This window comes from Protopterus annectens, chromosome 11.part0 (assembly GCF_019279795.1).
Source record: "Protopterus annectens isolate FY-2018-M chromosome 11.part0, PAN1.0, whole genome shotgun sequence".
Lineage (NCBI taxonomy): Eukaryota > Metazoa > Chordata > Ceratodontiformes > Protopteridae > Protopterus > Protopterus annectens.
In genome coordinates, this window is record NC_056745.1 from 1,141,969,124 (window position 1) to 1,141,989,299 (window position 20,176).

General features: G+C 37.3%; 1 protein-coding gene across 2 annotated transcripts in view; it reads left to right on the forward strand.

Annotated features, from left to right (window-relative positions):
• The window catches only part of LAMB4 (laminin subunit beta 4), a 1,139,974-nt gene that overhangs the window by 719,960 nt on the left and 399,838 nt on the right, over positions 1 to 20,176 (forward strand). For both annotated transcript variants that reach the window (XM_044088495.1, XM_044088496.1), the window contains exon 22: positions 4,905 to 5,065. In XM_044088495.1, the coding sequence (XP_043944430.1) occupies positions 4,905 to 5,065 (161 nt within the window). The remainder of the gene's footprint in view (positions 1 to 4,904; positions 5,066 to 20,176) is intronic.

Here is a 20,176-nt window from a genome sequence, read left to right on the forward strand (position 1 = left end):
TTTCTTTGGTTCCCTGACAAACCAAGAATCAAATTAAATCATCATATAAAGAGATCGGGAAGTAGGGGAATAGGACTACCAGACATAGCATTATATTATCATCAATTATGAAAAGAATATGTCTTTGGATCAACAACACTTATACAACTAGATGAAAAGAATTTTTAGAAAACCTTTTTGTGAACAGATATGCTAATAATTATATTATATTAAATAACAGTTTATTTTGTTTACTAAAGGGTTACATTATAGGGAAAAGTCACCAAACAAGTGATTTTTACTTCATTTTGACTACATTCAAAACTTTTAGAAATTTTATATATAGAAATCTGGATTATGAAGCATGGATTTTCCTTATGTTTCCCATAGCATATACTCAAAGTAATATCCCTACTTCAAATTTAGAAACAATGGTTGCCTTTAAAGAAAAGATTCTGTTGTACTGAAAAAGCTGCACTCAGTAGATTATATTAGGACTATGTATGATTTTGTTAAAGATATGTGGTTAGATATACAATCTTGTAGAGTATATATAGAAGAGAAATTAAGTCAATGCAACTAATGTTAAGGTATCATGTCCCAATGATTCAATGTATCATAATTTTATTGCAACAAAATTCCTTAGGAATGTGGTATTTTGTCCAAACTGTATAAAGTGGTAAAGAGGGAAACTAAAACATGTAATGATACATATTGGAACTATTTTACCCATATAAATAATAGACAGAAAAATGATCACACAAAACTGAAAAAAAATGAATTTATTCCCTCATTTAAAGAACTAATAAGTTTAGTAACTGAATAACTCATATTGAAATCATTACAATCAGATCGAGAATGAACAGAATTACCTCTTACATCAATGTATGGACACAATTAAAGAACTGCTTGACATGCAAAAATAAAAAAAAACATTCTGGAATTTAACAGACATGCAACAACAGGAATGATTAGAAGGCTGATGGACACTCTTGTAAATAGTTATTTTCTTTGTTTCTGTATTTTTTAAGATTAGGGTTTTTTTCTTACTTTTAAATATGTATGTACATTTTTTATTACAAATGTTGTAGTGCTTATGTTTTATAAACATTTAATAAAAACATTTAAAAAAACAAAGAGTGCAATGAGAAGTGGAAGATAGAAAAGACAGAGCAGTTTAACAAAGAGGCTAAGAAAGGAGTTGCAATAGCAAAGAACAGGGAATCAGAGGCACTCTGCCATCTTCTAGAATGTCACTCAGTAGGTGGTACAAATAAATTGTATCAGGTTGCAAGGCAAAGACAGAAAGATAAAGGAGATAGTCAGACTCCCTTCAAAAGGGATGCTAGCAACAAGAGGAGGAGGATCCCACCACAGAAGAAGGAGGAATAGCACTAAGGAAAATGAAGTCAGGGAAAGCAGCAGTATCAGATGAGGTCAAACAGATAAGGTAAAGATGCTGGGTGAGATAGGGGAGAAATGGCTCCTAAGAGTGGCAGTGTGGATAGAAAGGCATATCCCACATAGCTGGAGATTAAGCATACTCATGTCAGTGTACAAGAACAAAGTGGACATCCACAACTGTGGGCATCACAGAAGTATCAAACTCCTGTCACATTGCATGAAAGTTCTGGAGAGGGTGATTGATAAACGGATATGCAGAGTAGTAGAAAGTAAGATGGGAGATGAGCAATTCAGATTCAGATCAGGATGCAGCACAAGTGACCAAATGTTTGCAGTGAGACAGACAGTGGTGAATAAGCTAGAAATGAGGGAAAAGTCTAACTGGTCATTCCTAGACTTGGAGAAAGCATATGACAAGGTCCCAAGAAAGCTGATTTTGCTAGTCCTGCAGTGATTTGAACTCTCTAGACATTTGTTATTAAATACCTTTATTGAATTATCATTTGTGACACACGCAAACTTACATTTATACAAATTTAATCAAACAAACAATCTCAGAAACACTGGTAGAATTAGTACAGGCTATGTGCAAAGATCCAATAACTCAAGTACAAACAGTGTTCGGTCTCATAGAGGGGTTGCCAATGGGAGCAGTTGTGTATCAGGGTTCAGCTTGTTACCACTGCAGTTCATACTGGTGATAGTTACACTGGCAAACAGGTTGGAGGGGACAGATCATCAAAGATGCTGTTTGCAGACAATGTGGCATTACATGCAGATTTGGAACAAGAACTTCAGCAAAGGATAGGGAATTGAATGTAAAACTGAAAGCATGTGGGATGAAACAAAGTACAGATAAGACAGTGGTAATGTCAGCAAACTGGGGAAATTAGATGAAGCTGAAAACTGAGATAGAAGGAAAGATAGTGGAACAGCTTAACAGCTTCAAGTATCAGTGAGGGGTGGTTGAGGAGAAGGGAAGTCTGAATGAAGAGGTCAAAGCTATAATCAGAGGGGCTGGACCAACTGGCATAGAGTGTCTGGTGTAGTTTATGACAGAAGAATGCCAAAAAAGCTGAATGTTAAGGTGTACAAAACAGTGGTACAACAAGTTTTACTGTATGGTACAGAAACCTGGGCAGTAAAGGTAGAGTGGATGAGGAAGCTAGAGGTGATGGAAATAAAGTGCCTGAAACAGGTGGTAGGATGCACATTGTGGGATAGACAAAGAAATGAGGACATAAGAGCAGAAGTCAAAAGAGGTCCAACTGCAGAAAAGATCAAAGAGAACAGATTATGGTGGTTCAAACACATGCAGAAAAGGAGAAGACAATGTATTGAAGAAGATTTGGGACAGAAAGGTAGACGTTAAGACAAAACAAGGGCATCCAGCAAAGAGGTGGGTGGACTGAGTGAGAGAAGATCTGTAATAGTTAGGCATAAGTGCTGAAGAAGGCAGGAATGTGGCATTGAATTCAGAGAGATTGCGACAGTTAACACAACACTCTGATTCTACATAAAAAAATGGGAAAAAGGGAGTTGATGATGACGATGATGATTTAAGAGTATATGAGTTGGAAGAGAAGGAAGGAGGAGGACAGCAAGGAGAAGTAGATGGAGCAGATTGTGCATCTGCAAAGAAATGGAGGAGGAATAACAGATACTGAGGATGAATTATTACAGAGTATTCTGAAGAGTATACATGAAGAAGAGGACAAAAGACTATTACTGCAGCAGATGGCAGTTTATGGGATAAACATCTATTAGACCAATGTGAGTATCTGCGGGAGGCTTAGACAACAAAAAGGAGAAAGGATTATCTTTCATATGAAACATCAGATAATGGGGTAACTGATAAGTAAGAGATGGGAGATCTTAGATTCCTTCTGCAATTACTTTGAGATGATGCTATACCAGTCGTGCAGGAAAGGATACAGAACATATATAGCAGAGTTAAACCTTAGGGAACTGAGTGAGGAACAGAGTGAGCTCATATCAGCAAAATTCACCCAAGAAGAAATAAAGGAAGTGATTGCTAAAAGGCAAAGTGTAAAACACCCACACAGTACACCTTCCAAATTGAGGGGTGGAGTTTGGCCAAAGAAAAAATAGTTGAGGTTTGGGAAAGGCTGAGAATTTGGGAATAGGGTGGTAGAAACTCAAGTGATCCCTAGATCGTGGAAAGAAGGCATAGTGGTATTAATACCAAAACAGGAGAATGGTTAAGGTGATGCCTAGACTAATCAAAAAGATCAATGTGGTTTTACTGGAGGCAGACAAACATTTGACAACATAATAAGAACATTGTTAGTAGTACATGGCACAAATACAACTGTCAAGAGAACAGCAGTAGTGAGTTTGGATACCGAAAAAAAACTTCGACAGGATAAAGTGAGGATACTTGTTTGAAGCATTAAGGCTCTGAAGAAGCCACACCAGTTTGTCTGGCTGTTGGAAACTATGCATGTGAATTCCACTGCAAGACTGAAAGCCATGGCAGGGATGTCAGAAGAATTCCGTCATACAAGACAGACCAGGCAGGAGTGCCCACTGTCCCCACTATTATTTGTGTCCTATTTAGAACTTCTGAGAATAAGACAGTCAACCACAGAACAGTATGCATGGGTGCTGGAAGTTGAAAATAGCTCTTGATGCTTATGACATTATCTTTTGCATACCATATATAGCGAGAAATAGTAGGAAGTTAATGCATAAATTCTCAGAATTTCGAAAGGTATCAGGTTGTGAGATAAATGTGGAAAAAAGTAAAATGCGTAGTATCAATTATCAGGGCAACAGAAAGCGAGATCAGACAGAATCCATTTCCAAAAAACAGGTGAGTGTCTTCCTTATGAGTGCAAAGATTTTTGCTGAGTGATCTATTTTCATCCCACAAAACAAAGACTCATCCGCCAACTTGCTAGATGTTAATGCTATGTGTGACTGCCTGTGTGTCTGCATCCTGTGGTGTTAATATTCTATGCAGGGTTAGTGTCTCCCTCTACCATGGAGTCCTGTGATAGGCCCCAGTTGCTTCACAGAACTGCAATAACAAGGTCATCAGGGAATGATTAAATGAATGGATGAGCACATAAATTACAGCATGTGCCATTATTTATGTTCTTATTATCCAACACCATCCATTTCAAACACGTTTTAAAATCTAGACATATAATGTAGTACTGCATCACAGTCTGAAGACCATTATTTGTTTACATAAAAATGCAACAGTTAAAAAAAGGCTTTTGTCTTTCAAAGGTAAAAAATTAGATTTTTTTTTATAAAGAGATACTGCTTTCAGAGCATGATTTCTCTAAATTTACTTGGAATATTTTAGAGGACTACAGCATACTTAGTTAACAAATAATTTCTGGCATCTATCCAAAATCCATTGAAAGTTAATCATTCACAGCACTGTGATATGTCTATATGATTTTTTTCTGGTTAATGTGTAAATTATAATTTATATTTATTTGTTAAATTTATTACTTAATAAATAACTGTCAAATATTTTTGAACAGGTGTGAAAGTGGTTATTATGGAGATCCCCTTTCAGGACAAACTTGCCAGCCATGTCTATGTCCGGATACCCCAACAAGTGGTCGATATTTTGCAAGTTCTTGCTATCAGGAAGACACTAATAGCTTGGAAGTGTTCTGCATCTGTCTTCAGGGTTATACAGGTAGGACACATAGACTATTTTTATGGTTCACACACTTTTAGGACTTTCAGGATTTCAGGATGTATTTTCCAGTTGTAAAAACAAATGTTGTATAATATGAATTTGAAGAGCATTTTGCACTTAAGGATGGAATTTAAAATGAAAAGTAAGTGCATCCCATGCCTTTGGCAATTAGACCAAAAGCATGTGCAACAGAAAATTTCAGACATGTTCAGGAACATTAAGTGGTGTGTTGCTTTTTAAAGGAATATGGCTTCAGTCTTTAACAATGCCTGGGATATGTCAAAAGCCTATACTCTCATATGAGGATAAATCAATATATGGAGCAGGGAACAGATCTATGGAACTACCATTCTGTAGGAGTTACAGAATATGATTCTGGGTGGGCAGTCATGAAACTGTGGTCTATGTGCTTGGTATGATAAGGTCAAGAAAGACGAGACATCTGGTTAGAAGGTAACTGCATATTTTGATTGAGTCAGTAGACAGTTGTTACAAAAGCATTATGTTCATGTACTCATATTACACATCTGGACATTTTCTGATTTTTTTAATTGAATGAAGCAATATATGATTTGCATGCACCACTTGTACTTTTACATTGACTTATACAATGTCCCAGTGTAATAACTTTGGTAGAAATGTTTTTAGCACTTTGGTACTGTATTCATCGAGCAAGATTACAGTTCTGTGCATGAAGACAAATTCATTAAGTACCATTTTGCAATAGCCAGTCAGTTGAAATAACACATGAACTCAAAAAAAGATATTTTGGGAAAAAAATGTGTGTGTGTGTGTGTGTGTGTGTGTGTGTGTGTGTGTGTGTGTGTGTGTGTGTGTGTGTGTGTATATATATATATATATATATATATATGTATATGTATATATATATATATATATATATATATATATATATATATATATATAATATATATATATATATACATATACACACACACACACACACACACACACACACACACACACACACACACACACACACGGGGGGGGGGGTGTCTTCAGCTCCTGTACCCCAAGCCTGCTTAATTATTCTGTTTTTAAACTGCAGCAGCATGAAGCAAAAAACAATTTCTCTGGTGTTGTAAGTTAATTTATGGGCTTTCATATACAGTGAATTCATCTTCCATTGTGGCTGGCTAGGACTGAGTGCATGGATATCTGAGGCAACATCTGGATCCAAATCCATGGAGGTTCGTAAAAAGTTAATGGTGGAAATGGCAATACATATGTAAGTCATACATGAACTACTAGGCAGAAAGTATCTAGCCATATAACTATTAAATTAGGAATGCAATTTATACAAAAGGACAGCAAACTGTGTAGTACTGATGGAAAATACTCAGAATTCTATGCTACAGGAAGAAAAAGCTGCAACCAGATATTTCTAAAAAAAGCTTCTTAAAGAAAGAATATAGAAAGTGAATAGTGATAAATAATGTCTCCTATTTTACCCAGCTTGAAAAACCTAAGAATCTACCAACAGGACTCAGCAGTTCTTTCCCAGAAGTACTGATAGCAAGGCTTGGTTTATTTTTTGAACTAAATTATGCAAGATCATTTAAAAAAAAAAAAATGATCAGAGCTATCAGATTACTGGTTTTGGCGTGTGTAAAATAAGAGGATTAGAAATAGGATGAGCATACATTGCAGAGTAAAAGACAATAGCACTTGAAGAACAAAATTGTTATGTCACAGGTGGAACACTAAACTCTGTAAAGAACTTCAAAATTTACAGTGTAGTCTCTTTCGTCGACCATACTCTATATCACAAGTATCATTGTTGTCCAGTTAGGTACTGTGACATCAAACGGCAGAAAAAAATAATAGCTGAAGTTTTATTTTTAATACTGGTAGTGGCTTGCAGATATCTTTCATACACTAACTACTGCAAGACAGCAAGTGTCTGGTCATTGAAGTCATTCCTGCGTATCATTTGCCTGAACTATGCATGCACATAAATTTGGATTCAGCCTATAACAGGTAGCCTGCACTGAGAGGCTAACATGATCCTTCTTTGAGTCACTTTACGACTGATTCTTAATTGGGAGAGCTGCTTTCTCAAGGTGATAGTTTCTTTTCTTGCATATTAAGGAATTAAAGGCCCTTGTCCAAAATACATCCACATTTTCCCTGTTTCTATATCTCATAGTTAAAGGCCATTTGAGCAAATAAAACTGGCAAATTACATATGGATATGTAATGTGAATCATGATGTCAAAGTTGCTATCCCAGATTTTATTATATCATTTATCTATACATTTATTTATCCTAAACTCACCCCTGCACATAGACACACATATTTAATGACCACATATGGGATATGCCTGATTTTTGAAGGAGTAAAAATGCTGCAGAATGTACATCCTATATGTTACAACAGGACAGCTGCAAGTTCTGATTACCTGTGTACTGCTTACAAGTTTAAACATTTCATGTCCTGTGCTCACACGTTAAATATCAATGCTTTCAGTATGTGGCTGCATTCTACTTTTTGCTGCTGAGAAAGCAATATTTCACACTTCATCAGTGTTATACCTTTATCATTTGGGATCACTAGTTGTTGTTGTTTGTCTTTCGGCTTTTCCCGGTTAGGGGTCACCACAGCGGAACTCCGGTCCGCTAATGATTGGCAGTAGATTTTCACGAACGCCAAGGTGCCAGCTTGACGTTCAACCTTCAACTAAGGCATGCCCATTTATGCATGTCTTTCGAACGCCCACCCAACCGTGGGGAGGACATGTAGACTCCACACAGAAGGTACTCCCCGCACTCCAGCCAAGAATCGAATGGGAGAACCTCTTGCTGTGAGACAACAATGCTACCGCTGCACCACCGCAGATGTATTTGGGATCACTAGTAACAGCAAATATTAATGCCACTGTCAGAGGTCTAGTAGGTTGCACAAACTACTCTACAAGTGATAAAAAAGAGACATAGGATTCATTAATAGCATACATGTCCAAAGGGATGGTACTTCAATAATCTCCTAAAGCAGTCTGAGCCAATTACACATGTTTAGTGCAAGGCAGTTAAAAGAACTTCTGCCTGAAGTTTCCAGCCTGAACCTGGGAACAACTACTGGCCTTATCTTGATGGCCTAAGGACAAAGAGGGATGTAGGTTACGGGTCACTCTTTCATACAGGCAAGACCTATAGTTTTTTTCAGACTCAGTAAGTAAACAACACAAACTTAAAAAAGAGAAATATATTAACTGTTACTCCTACCATGCATTATATTTAACCAAACTAAACTTGAAACAACATGTTTAAGTACATCAGTATGACACACTACTGTTTGGTGTTTATTGTACTAAATGATGAAAAATTTGCAGCTTCATCTTCAATCATATCGACCATCATTGCAATATTAATAGACATTGCATTTTTTAAAAGTGTTTCTTTTGAAACTGACATTAAGAAGCAAATTGTGAGACTTTCATCCTTACAAGATAGATTATTTGAAGCAGTTTTTTAGTGCAGGAATTTAATCTTCAGTAGTCTAGGAGTCTACATAAGTATAGCTATCTACTGTCATCTATATTCAGCTGAAAATAATGATAAAGTTTATACTGTTTTCCTATCATTTAAAGATGTAAAACTAATTTACTGAATATTATCTTTGCAAAAAAATAAAACTTTTCAAGTAAAATAATTTCTGTAATATTTCTGCCTTTTTCACTATTATAAATATAACCAATGTGCCCATTTCATAACCGCACTAACATATGTCAATCTGCTGCAGTTTACACAATACATATACTACCACACATGCCATGTTTTATTACCAACATCTATACATATATATATATATATATATATATATATATATATGTGTGTGTATATAAATATATGGGTCTGGTCCACATGTTCATTGCCACTTGCTCTAAAGGTCAAATGCCCTAATTCCCGTTCCCGCTAGTCACTAGTCTCATCTTACATAATTACCTAGCCTTCCTACCACACTACCCTATTAAACTGTGTAACCCTAACAGAGCCCTAATACAAAACCTAAAACTCTCACCTGGTTCCTAACTCTAACCTGAGAACTTACTCCATAAACTTAAAGTTCCACATCCCCTCCCTAACTATAAAGTCCCCAATTGCTCCTTAAACCTAAATCTCCATTCCCCTTCCCTAACCTAAATGTTCCTAACCATGACCTAAACCTAACTAGATCTCCATACCCCAACTGCTCGCTAACCTTAAACTCACCTTCTCCCTAAACCTAAAACTCCCCTGATGCTCCATACCTTAAATTCCCCTCCCATTCCATAACTCTAAAGCTCCCTTCCTGCTCCTTAAACCTAAATCCCACTACAAACACTGCCTGAAGATCACTTCTTGCTCCTTAAACCTAAACCCCACACCAAACACAGCCTAAAACCCTAACCTACACTACTCCTCCCACCCAGTCCCTTCCCACCGCTGTCTTAACTTGCTCCTCATTTACCCCTAGATGATCCAGAACACTTGGTGACCCCCTTAGTCATCGCCCCTCATTTCTAAATAACTTTAATGTCGGTAAAACCAAATCTTTCCTGTCTCCTTTGGTAAATGTGTACATCCCCTTGTTAACTGACTTTCCACTCACCAAGCACATTTTACCTGCCCCACATTCCCTCTTATCTACTTTTCTTCCTATCTCTCATCTATAAATTTTCCTTTCAAATTGCACCATCTGCGGCCCTCCTCAATAAGTTTTATATGCTTCCCTCACTTTGCTTCACTTGATACTGGTCATATTCCTTCTCTCCCTACAATCTCTTTCCCCTATTCTTTTCCCTTTGCCCTTTGCTCCTCCTATTTGTCTGAGTCTCCCTTCCTGCGCATTAACCTCCTGCTGGCCCTAAATTGCTGGCACATGGCAATCTCTGTCTCTCCTTCCTTTGCTTTGTTTATTTTATTTCTTTATTTGTTTCTTAAGCAAGTAGATGAGTTGGTCTGAGGACCCCTTACAGCCAGCACAGACCTAAAGACAGAGCAAAACATGACATAGTCTGTGATGTCCCCTCTTCTGGGCCCATAATAAAGGAGCCTGAATCCTCACTACTGACACTGGTGAAGGACGTTCACTTGGAACAAAGATAGGTACACACAGTATTTCCAGATGCAGCTCTCTGCATCAAGCACAATTTCCCTTAAAAGCACACAGGAAACACACTCATTCTGGGGGGTGGGTTTCTCTGTCTCTGTCTCTGTGTCTCTCTCTCTCTCTCTCTCTCTCTCTCTCTCCAGGTCCCCAGTAAGACTCCACACTTGCACAGCTGTAGAGTGGAGTCCTCAGCCGAGTGTCAAGCAAAGTCCTCCTCCACTCTGTCTGTGAAACCAGTGTTCCGTGTCCCGCTCCAAGTAGCTGACACACACTCTTTGAGATTTGATTTGCACACACACACACACACACACACACACACACACACACACACACACACTCGTGCGCATACACACACACACACACACACACACACTCGTGCGCATACACACACACACTCTCGTGCGCATACACATGCAGACACACAAACACACACACCTGGGAAAGGCTGGCACAGATGTTCTTGCTCTGCTTCCCTTTGCCCAGAATACAAGGTAGTTACTGCCAACAGACACTCTAAAGCCAGCCACTCTAAGCTCCTACAAGGGTACCCAATTATACTGAGTGAAATTAATATTAATATAAGTGGTAATGTTGACCAAAAAGCAAGGCTTTTAGCAGTAGCCACAGTGTCATCAAATAAATATAAGTAGTCTCAAGGGTTAACACATTCTCTAAAAAATCAGCTACAATGACATTTAAATATATTTAATAATAAATAACACAGGTGAAATGGGCAGCCACGGTGGTGCAGCGGTTAGTGTTGCCGCCTTACAGCAAGAAGTTCTCCGGTTCAGTCCTCGGCTGGGGTGCCTTCTGTGCGGAGTCTGCATGTCCTCTCTGTGGTCACGTGGGTTTCCTCCGGGTGCTCCGGTTTCCTCCCACATCCCAAAGACATGCTGTAGGTGAATTGGACACTCTAAATTTGCCCTAGGTGTGAGTGTGTGCATGTGTGTGCCTTCTGTGGAAGATTGAGCACCGGGCTGGCAACTCAACACTGTAAAACTCCACTGCCAATTATGAGCGGATAGGTGATCCATTGTGGTAACCCCTAACAGGGAAAACCCAAAAGAAGAAGAAGATGAATAGATTCACACAGATACAGAAAAACAATACATAACTAATCTTACTATATTTTCCTCAAAGAACATCCAAAGGTACCAACAAAGGATCAAAGACCAGCTGCTAAAGTGCCAAATCATAACTTTAATAAAAATACTTCTAAATCTCAGATTAACGTCTCCTACACAATACGTTTTTGTTTCCAGTTACTTCATCAGATGCAGACTGACTGTTAGAACCATTACATTTATACTTCCTCTACCCTATGAAATTAGTTAATAAACCAATGAAGTTGTGAAAGTCATTATTAATTAATGCAGGATGTGAAAAGCAGTATGACTGACCATATAAATACATTTTAAAAAAACATTAAAAAAAAATGTAAACATAAATGCAGTTCACATTTTAATACAATACTATGAATGTACCTTTTCCTAAAAAATATTCATTATTAAAACTGCTATAAATTATTATTTAAATCCTGTGCTTTAAAATTTTTTTTTTTCAATAATAATTCTTTATTATTTTTCATCTTGTTCATACAAAATTTAAGCAAAAAAGAAAAAACAGATAATTCCCAAACAATACTTCTAACAACAATTCTACAACATATGTACACTATTTACATGAATGCTTCCATCGGTTAACAAAAAGCAATAAAAAAGAACATATGAAGAAGCTTATCAGTAGGCCTAATATCTTGTAATAATTAATTTCTGATAAATTTTCCTTTTAAGGTATATATGTCCAGGGGTTCAGCTGGGTTCGGTACATTAAGCCAGTATAATATTGAAAATTTGTTCCCATATTTTCGGATTATTTATATTTTTGCTATGGTCATTGATTAGTAATTTGTGGGCTAATATATGTTTCATTGCTAAAATCTTAAAGTTGTCCCATGACGTTTGAGATGGATTCAACCAATTTGTAGCTATGTAGAGTTTCATTAATAAAAAGATATTTATAAGTATGGTCATTTGGGATCTAGACAAATAATTTGGAGGGATATGTAAAATCATAAATTCCCAAGAAAGCGTTGAATTTTGGTAACCTATCTTTTGAAGTTGAAGTTTTAAAGAATTCCAAAGTTTATATATACATTTTCAGCTCCAGAACATGTGAAGGAGGTCAGCAGTTTGATCTTTACAGTATGGGCATTTAGGAGAATTTTTAAGAGTTAAATTTATGCAAGCTAAGACGTGTATAGTAAGCATTATTAAGTATCATAAGTTGGGTAAATGTTAACTTTTGAAGAGAGCTTGATTTTATTGTTAAATTAATTGCTTTTAATATTTTACTTTCTTGCTTTAAAACTTTAAAAGTTTACATAAAAAGCATAGAAAAATGAATATAATACTCCCTCTAGTGTCCTTTCATTGAAGTGCACTCATAGAAATACAAAAAAGCACATACAACTTATACTTTATTAACTAAGATTTAAATAAAAAAATTGCTGTTAAAAATGTATTTGCTGTTAAAAGTCTATTCAGGGGATAAAATATGTGGTGCAAGGACTTGACAAGTGGGAGTTTCACTTAGGGAGACATCATTAAAGCTTGGCTGCCCTTGACTTAAGCACAGGGGCTATTGAGATATAGTCACTTAATCCAGGAAATGTATTTGCTTGGAGGGTGATCTGCCACCATAGCTCCCTGTATTCTATTGTCTCCTCCCATAAACCACCCCTTCCGTCCATCTTTACACTTTCTATGACAAAGAACTTATACTGGGCATTGCTACATCTTTGCTTATGCTTATATAAAGCATTAGTATCCTTATGAGTCTGAATATCATAAGCATGCTCATAAATCCTTCTTTGGAGCTTGCGCTCAGTCTCACTGACATAAAATGCCTGACAGTACTGACATATGACTAGATAAACAAGGCCACTAGAATCATAATTACTATATTGCTTGCCCATAATTGTTGTATTATTACTACTTGTTTTTCTAATAAATTTTTCAAACTACATGAGTTTCTAAAATTTATTTTAAAAACAAGTCGGGCAGAATAAATAGGACAATAAGGAAAAGAAAAGGAACTTTCAAATGTGACCATTGTGCCCAATGTAGTTACACAGCAAATAAGGAGAGTGTGTATTTGGAAAGTAGGAATACAATGATTATTTCCTGGATTAAGTGACTATATCTCAATAGCCCCTGTGCTTAAGTTAAGGGCAGCCAAGCTTTAATGATGTCTCCCTAAGTGAAACACCCACTTGTCAAGTCCTTGCAACACGTATTTTATCCCCTGAATAGATTTTAACAGCAAATACATGTATTTATATATATATATATATATATATATATATATATATATATATATATATATATATAATATGTATTCTTTTTTTTCAATGTTAGTTAATAACGTATAAGTTGTGCTTGTTTTTTTGTATTTCTATGGGTGAACTTCAATGAAAGGACACTAGAAGGAGTTTTATGTTCATTTTTCTATGCTTTTTATGTAAAATGTTAAAGTTTTAAAATATAGGATTTAAATAATAATTTATAGAAGTTTCAATAATGAATATGTTTTTTAGGAATGATTTTTTAAATGTATTTATATGGTCAATCAGGCTGCTTTTCACATGCTGTATTAATTAATAATGACTTTCACAACTTCATTGGTTAATTGACTAATTTCATAGGGTAGAGGAAGTATAAATGTAATGGTTCTAACAGTCAGTCTGCATCTCTTGAAGTAACTGGAAACAAAAACGTATTGTGTAGGAGACATTAATCTGAGATTTATATGTATTTTTATTAAAGTTGTGATTTGGCACTTCAGCAGCTGGTCTTTGATCCTTTGTTGGTACCTTTGGATGTTCTTTGAGTTATTTGTGGTGCCTTGGTGAACTTCTGTTGTGTTACTATATTTTCCTGACTGATCTAAATAATTACCATTCTATGGTTACTTACTAAATCAAGGAAAGATGAAGTAGGTGAGTGGTCTTGTCAGTTCCAAAAACAGACTGTACTAATACTTCAGTCTCATCTAGTATTAAAACATCATTTTAGTCCAGGATTACAGAATAACATCACATGCATCTGGTCATCTGACTTTGGTTTACATACTACCCCCCTTTACTAGAAACTGAATCAGAATCTCACACATATGCATAGAGTTTTGCTAAGATCTGTTGCAGCTTCTCTAAGTCATAAAACAATTTCAAACATCCACCCTTCCATTGTAGCAATTAGTTCACCCCAAGGACAATATAGAAGGCTTCCTAGTACAGACTTTTTGGCTCTCGCTGCATTGAGACTTGTGAGATACAATCTTTATGACTGGACTGAGGTTAACCTCTTCTCTTCCAGTATCCTCTGTTACAATGTATTCATTTCAATGGATATCTTACAGTCTGTCATACAGGTACATTTCTTTTTCTGTTCTGCAGGACACACTGTTGATACATTTTTAACAAAGCAGCTTTACAAATATATTTTGAACACAAGCACCTGTACAAATCAGTTTGATATACAAATGACATATAATTCTTAACAAAACACCAGCTAGCTATGTGGCATATGTTACACACCCACTCATACCTCTCAACTGTACACATTTTTGCAGAATATCCAAATTGTTGCCTCATATTTTTGGTCCATTTTTCATAAAGTTGTGTTTTTTTTGGCAAATCACTGGCAAATTGTTGAAGATTAAAGTCTGAAAATAATGACAGACATTTGAGTTACAGGCTTCATACCATTCAGAAAATTCATGATAATGCAAAATCTGCTATGCTATCAACTTTCTAAGTTAGTAACAGCAATATTTAAAAAAATGTCCCTATTTTTGGGCCTTTGTCCCCCCCATTTGTTTATGGCTTTGTCCAGATCTCTAAGAGGTTGAGAGGTATGCATCCACTGCCCTGCTTCTCCTGGCATAGCTAGCAATACCTCACATTGTCACACAGTCCATGTAGCACATTTAGCAAGGAGTATTTTAAATGGAGCAATAAATGAAGGACATATTGACTGCTCTTACAGTGCTGACAGCAATAGATGATACTGCAACAAAGTGAGACAAGTAGATCTGCATCAACAGTGCACAATTAAATTGCACCAAAACTGAAAATTTAAGATAACAATTTTGTGCAACAATTTTGGTACATGTAGTGAGCAGCATCCCAAGGATTTCTTCAGAAAAAATATTAAAATGTATTGCTATATGTGCAGAACATTTAGTCACCCTTAAGATGCTAATCTGTTTCCCAAATTGCAATTACATCTGCAGGAACTAGCTAGTTGATTCAATAACTTTGAACTGAATTTCCTATCATTCATACTGTTTGCAATGAACTGGTTCCAGGAAGCCAATGCCATCTTAATTAAGGCTTTCTCTTTAGTCACTAAAGCGAACACCAACCATTTGAAAATTAAGTCTCCTTGATCTTTTGACCTGAATGGGAAAAACTGCTGACAACTCTGTACAAAGTTACACATACACTCAAGTCACTGGACCACAGGTACTTCTATTATTCTATCATAGTCCATGTGGATGTTAATAATGCAGTTTGGAGATTGGTATAATGGTTAAGGTGTTTACCTCACAGAAACAAGGTACAGAGTTTGATTCTCACCTTTGGTCACTGTCTGATTATTAACTAGATATGTAATAATCTGTAATATACTTCCTTGGACTATATGAAGACAGACATTATTGATTTCTATGAATATGTGTCTCAGGCAAGTATGTACCTTGCGATGAACAGCATTCTACCTTCACCAAGGATGATAATACAGTATGAACAACAGGGGTCTATATTAGAAAACCAAAAGTTTTCTTCAGTGAAAGTTCACGTGAGCGAAAATGCTGGACATCAAAAGGGTGTTTGTGGGGTCGTGGTACAGTGAGGAGTGGGATATTTGCCCTTTCATCACTGTAGTGCAATCTCGGAGTTGTAATATATAGTTAGCGAGGGGTGTGGGGGGCACAGCCCCCCACAATAAGGAGTTTGATGTCCAGAGTTTTCACTCATATGAGCGTTCACTGAAGAAACTTTTGGTTTTCTAATATAGAACTGAACAACAAATAATTGACTTCAGTAATTAGCTTAGTTTCCAGTGTCTTTCCAGTGGGATTTAATATTTGCCAACATGGGAGGATATGGTTAACTAACCACATTGCTTTTCATCGGGTGGTCTGCCACTGTCTCTCCTAGACTTCTGAAGGGTGGTCTGCACCTGTCTCCCTTAGACTTCTGAATATTGGCTAAAACTTTATTCACTCCTTAGAGCGTTTTTTTGGAAATGCCAAATTGACAGACCTACCAACATAGCAAATAAAGCTCAAAGAAACCTAAATGTGTTACTGCTCAATGCCAGGAACTTAAACAAGAAACTCCACACCCTACAAGATCTCACTCTGGTGAATATAGACATCTGTGCAGTTACTGATACGTGGTTTAAATCTGCAGAAAGTACTCCAGCAGTGCAAAGCTTTGGTGTCTTCCGCACATTTAGACTATCAGCTGGACAGACAAGAATAAAAGGTTGAGGAGTCTCAATCTATAGTAGCAACAAGCATGACTCTATGTTGGTTAAACAGGATAATACCCTGGAACTTATCCACGTGCAAATCACCACAGGCATAGTCCCATACCGTATCCTAGCAAGCTATTGGCTGCCCTTTATGTCCCAGGAATGCCATTGCTTGTACCTAGACCTACTGGAGACACTTACCATTAAAACAAATGCCCTATTCATGGTAGACTTTTACTAACCTGTAGACTTGCATCCAGAAAAAGAGCAGTGTCCCAGTTGAGTGAGAATCGCCCTCCTAAAGGGAAGGAATAAACAAAAAAACTACTGCTTAACTCACTCTCATCTTCCTCATCAATGAGGTTTTACCTGATCTTAAGCTTTTGAATTAAGGGGTATGGTCAATACTGAAAATGTTAAAGAATCTTTGTTAAAAATATCAAGTTCTAATATCTAGTCCAGATTTATTAGGTGTTTCAAAGTGTATACTTTAAGCTCTAAATTGCCTTCCCTTGGGGATGGTTGTTCATTTTGGTAGATGGTCATTCATCTACCTGTTCCAGTTTTTGCCAACTTTAGGCTTACTTGTGTAGTGGCTGAATCGAGCCAAACCTTTGGATAAAGTCCTAGAGTCTCACCTGAAGGGAAAGAGGTTAAAAATGCCAAAATGGCTAGGAGCTAAAATTCCAGTGAGCAAGGTTTCTCAGTTTGAAGTCCCATTTTGAAAGCCTATTAGTGCGGCTATTCTCTGTTGAGCCTGTGGGTAAAGAGGTTAAAACAGTAGAAAATTGTTAAGAGCAGAAATCTCAGTTATAAAATCTTGGAGATCGATCGTTCATTTATTAACAGCCTTTATTGGTATCTTCAAAGGAAGCAGGCCAATAAATTTACTCTGGTTCTTTGGAAAATCCTGGGGTTCTTCTCTGAGTGAAACAGCAGTCTTGGTTCCAGGAGGATTTGTCCAGGGGTTGGTTTTTCTTTGTTGTGCTTGTGATGTCCCTTTTGAGCTTGCGAATCTTCCTTTCTTTGATCTTGTCCACAAAGGTGAGACTCTCTCCTGGATATTCCTAAACTGGTTCTTATGGTCATGGGATCTGCTGCACATTTCCTTGTAAGCCTTGCTGTCTGTGGTGGTCTTTTTGTTGTTGTTTCAGGTTGTGTTTGAGTAGCAGATCGATAAGTTTAAAGTTGGCCTCTCTAAGTGTGGTGTTCCATTGGGATCGCAGGTTCTCATACACATTCTTGCATAGCGGTTGCTTCTTTATCAGTCCTTTAGGAATAAGGCCTTTCAATTTGCATTGGGTTAGGTGTAGACTTGGAAAAATACACTACCTCAAACTTGCAGGCATAACAATTCCTGGACTTTATTAACACAAATATCCTTGACCAGATAATGTATAAATCCACCAGAGGTTCAAACATATTGGACCTGGTATTTACTAATGTAGGAGAGTACTGCACCCATGAGATCAGACCACAAATCTGTCTCCTTTAAAATAAAAAGCAACTCTGTAATCCTGGCAAAGCTTGTGACAGTTAGGAACTATTCCAAAGGAAACTGCATCCTATTAAGTGATAGTTTGTCAAAATTCAGTTTCCCACCTAACCCTGAGTCCACAGTGACCAATGTGGAATTGTTAACAGAGACTCTGTACATCCATATAAATGACAATATACAGGCTGCTGTACCCCCTAGAAGTGAGTCCAAAGCAATCTCTATAAATAAACCACACTGGTGGAATCCTAGCCTTAATAGGATATATAACAAAAGGAAAAAATGTCATGGCTAAAATCAGGAAGAGTAACTCCCATAATGATAAGAGCTTTCTAGTTAAACTAAAGAGGAAACTAAGAGAACTAATTAAGTCAAACAAGGCCAGTTGTGAGGTCAAACTAGCCTCACAGGCAGGATAAAGGCAACCACAGACCTTTCTACAGCTATGTCTATAACCTCAAAAGCAGCACAAAGCAGTGTGTCAAACTGGTGGTCAGTGGTTCCACCTTTAGTAAACAGAGCAACATAGCAAATCTGCTGGCTGATAAATTCAGCTCAGACTTCAACCCCCACTCCCCTGCCTTCCTCCATGAAACACGTACCCCCCAACCATTAGCGGGGAGCAGGTCCTGCTGGCACTCATTAGGGCCCAAAGCACAGCCTCAATGGTCCCAACAATATCCCGGGATGTCTATTAAATATCTTGAAACATGATCTGTCAGGACCACTTGAATCACTTTTCAACTATAGCCTCAAAGCAGGCTTTGTACCTTGAGAATGGAGGACTGCAACTGTTAACCTACTTCACATGGGTGAACCATCTACTGACACCAAAAACTACAGACCCATTAGTCTGGCTTGTCTAATATACAAAGTGATGGACTGAATTATCATAGAAATGATCAACAAAGCATAGGCAACCTTCAGCCACTGGAATCAACCCAGTTTGGCTTTGTCAAGGGAGGTCATGTCTACTAAACCTGGTAGACTATTTTGAGAAGCTCACCAAGGCATTGTATGTGGGGAGAATGATGAATACCACCTACCTGGAACTGGTTAAGAGATTCAATACAGTACCCCACTCAGGCATAATTGACAAACTCACTGAACTGGGCATAAATCCCTCCATAATTCACTGGATTGCTAGCTGGCACACAGACAGGACTCATTAAGTCAGGATTGGTAAGATAATCTCCGCTGTGAGATCGGTCACAAAAGAGATACCTTAGGGTTCCATGCTTGGACTGCTCCTATTTAGCATCAACTTCTCAGATGTAAAGGGCAATGTCAAGGGCCTTTGGCTGAGCAAGTCCACAATGACTGCATATTGGAAGTTATTAATGATTCCCCTCACAACACAAACATCTTACAAGCCGGTCTTTCACAGACAAATGACTGATGCCAAAGTCATAGATTAAAACTGAATTGCAAGAAATTAATTATAGTGTCTTTTGGGAAAACAACCACCCAGGCTAATTACTCTATCAATAAGACACCCCTAAGAGCTGACCCGGTGATCAGGGATCTGAGAACATATGTAGACAGTGATCTGGCTTTGACCAATGTGTGGCCAAAGTAGTAAGAAAATCATTCTATGCCACAAAATGTATAATTGGCATCCAGGTGTAAGTAAGTCATAGCGCAACCTTATTTGGCCCTTATCAGACCCATCATTGAGTATAATGCCTTTTGGCATGTAACTGACCAGACATGCAACAGTTGAACACCTGCAAAGGTTCCTTACCAGAGGAATCCAGGGTATAAACACATTGTCCTATACAGCTTGCTTTAAAGCCCCATCTCTGTACTCAGTTTCCTAGAGGTTACTGAGAGGAAATCTATGCCTGGCATACAAGGCATCCTTGGATCCTGCTCTGATAGACCTTTTGCACATACACAAACAGCATCAAAACCACTAGATCCAAGCATTTAAATTTTGCTTGTGACATAAATAGGAC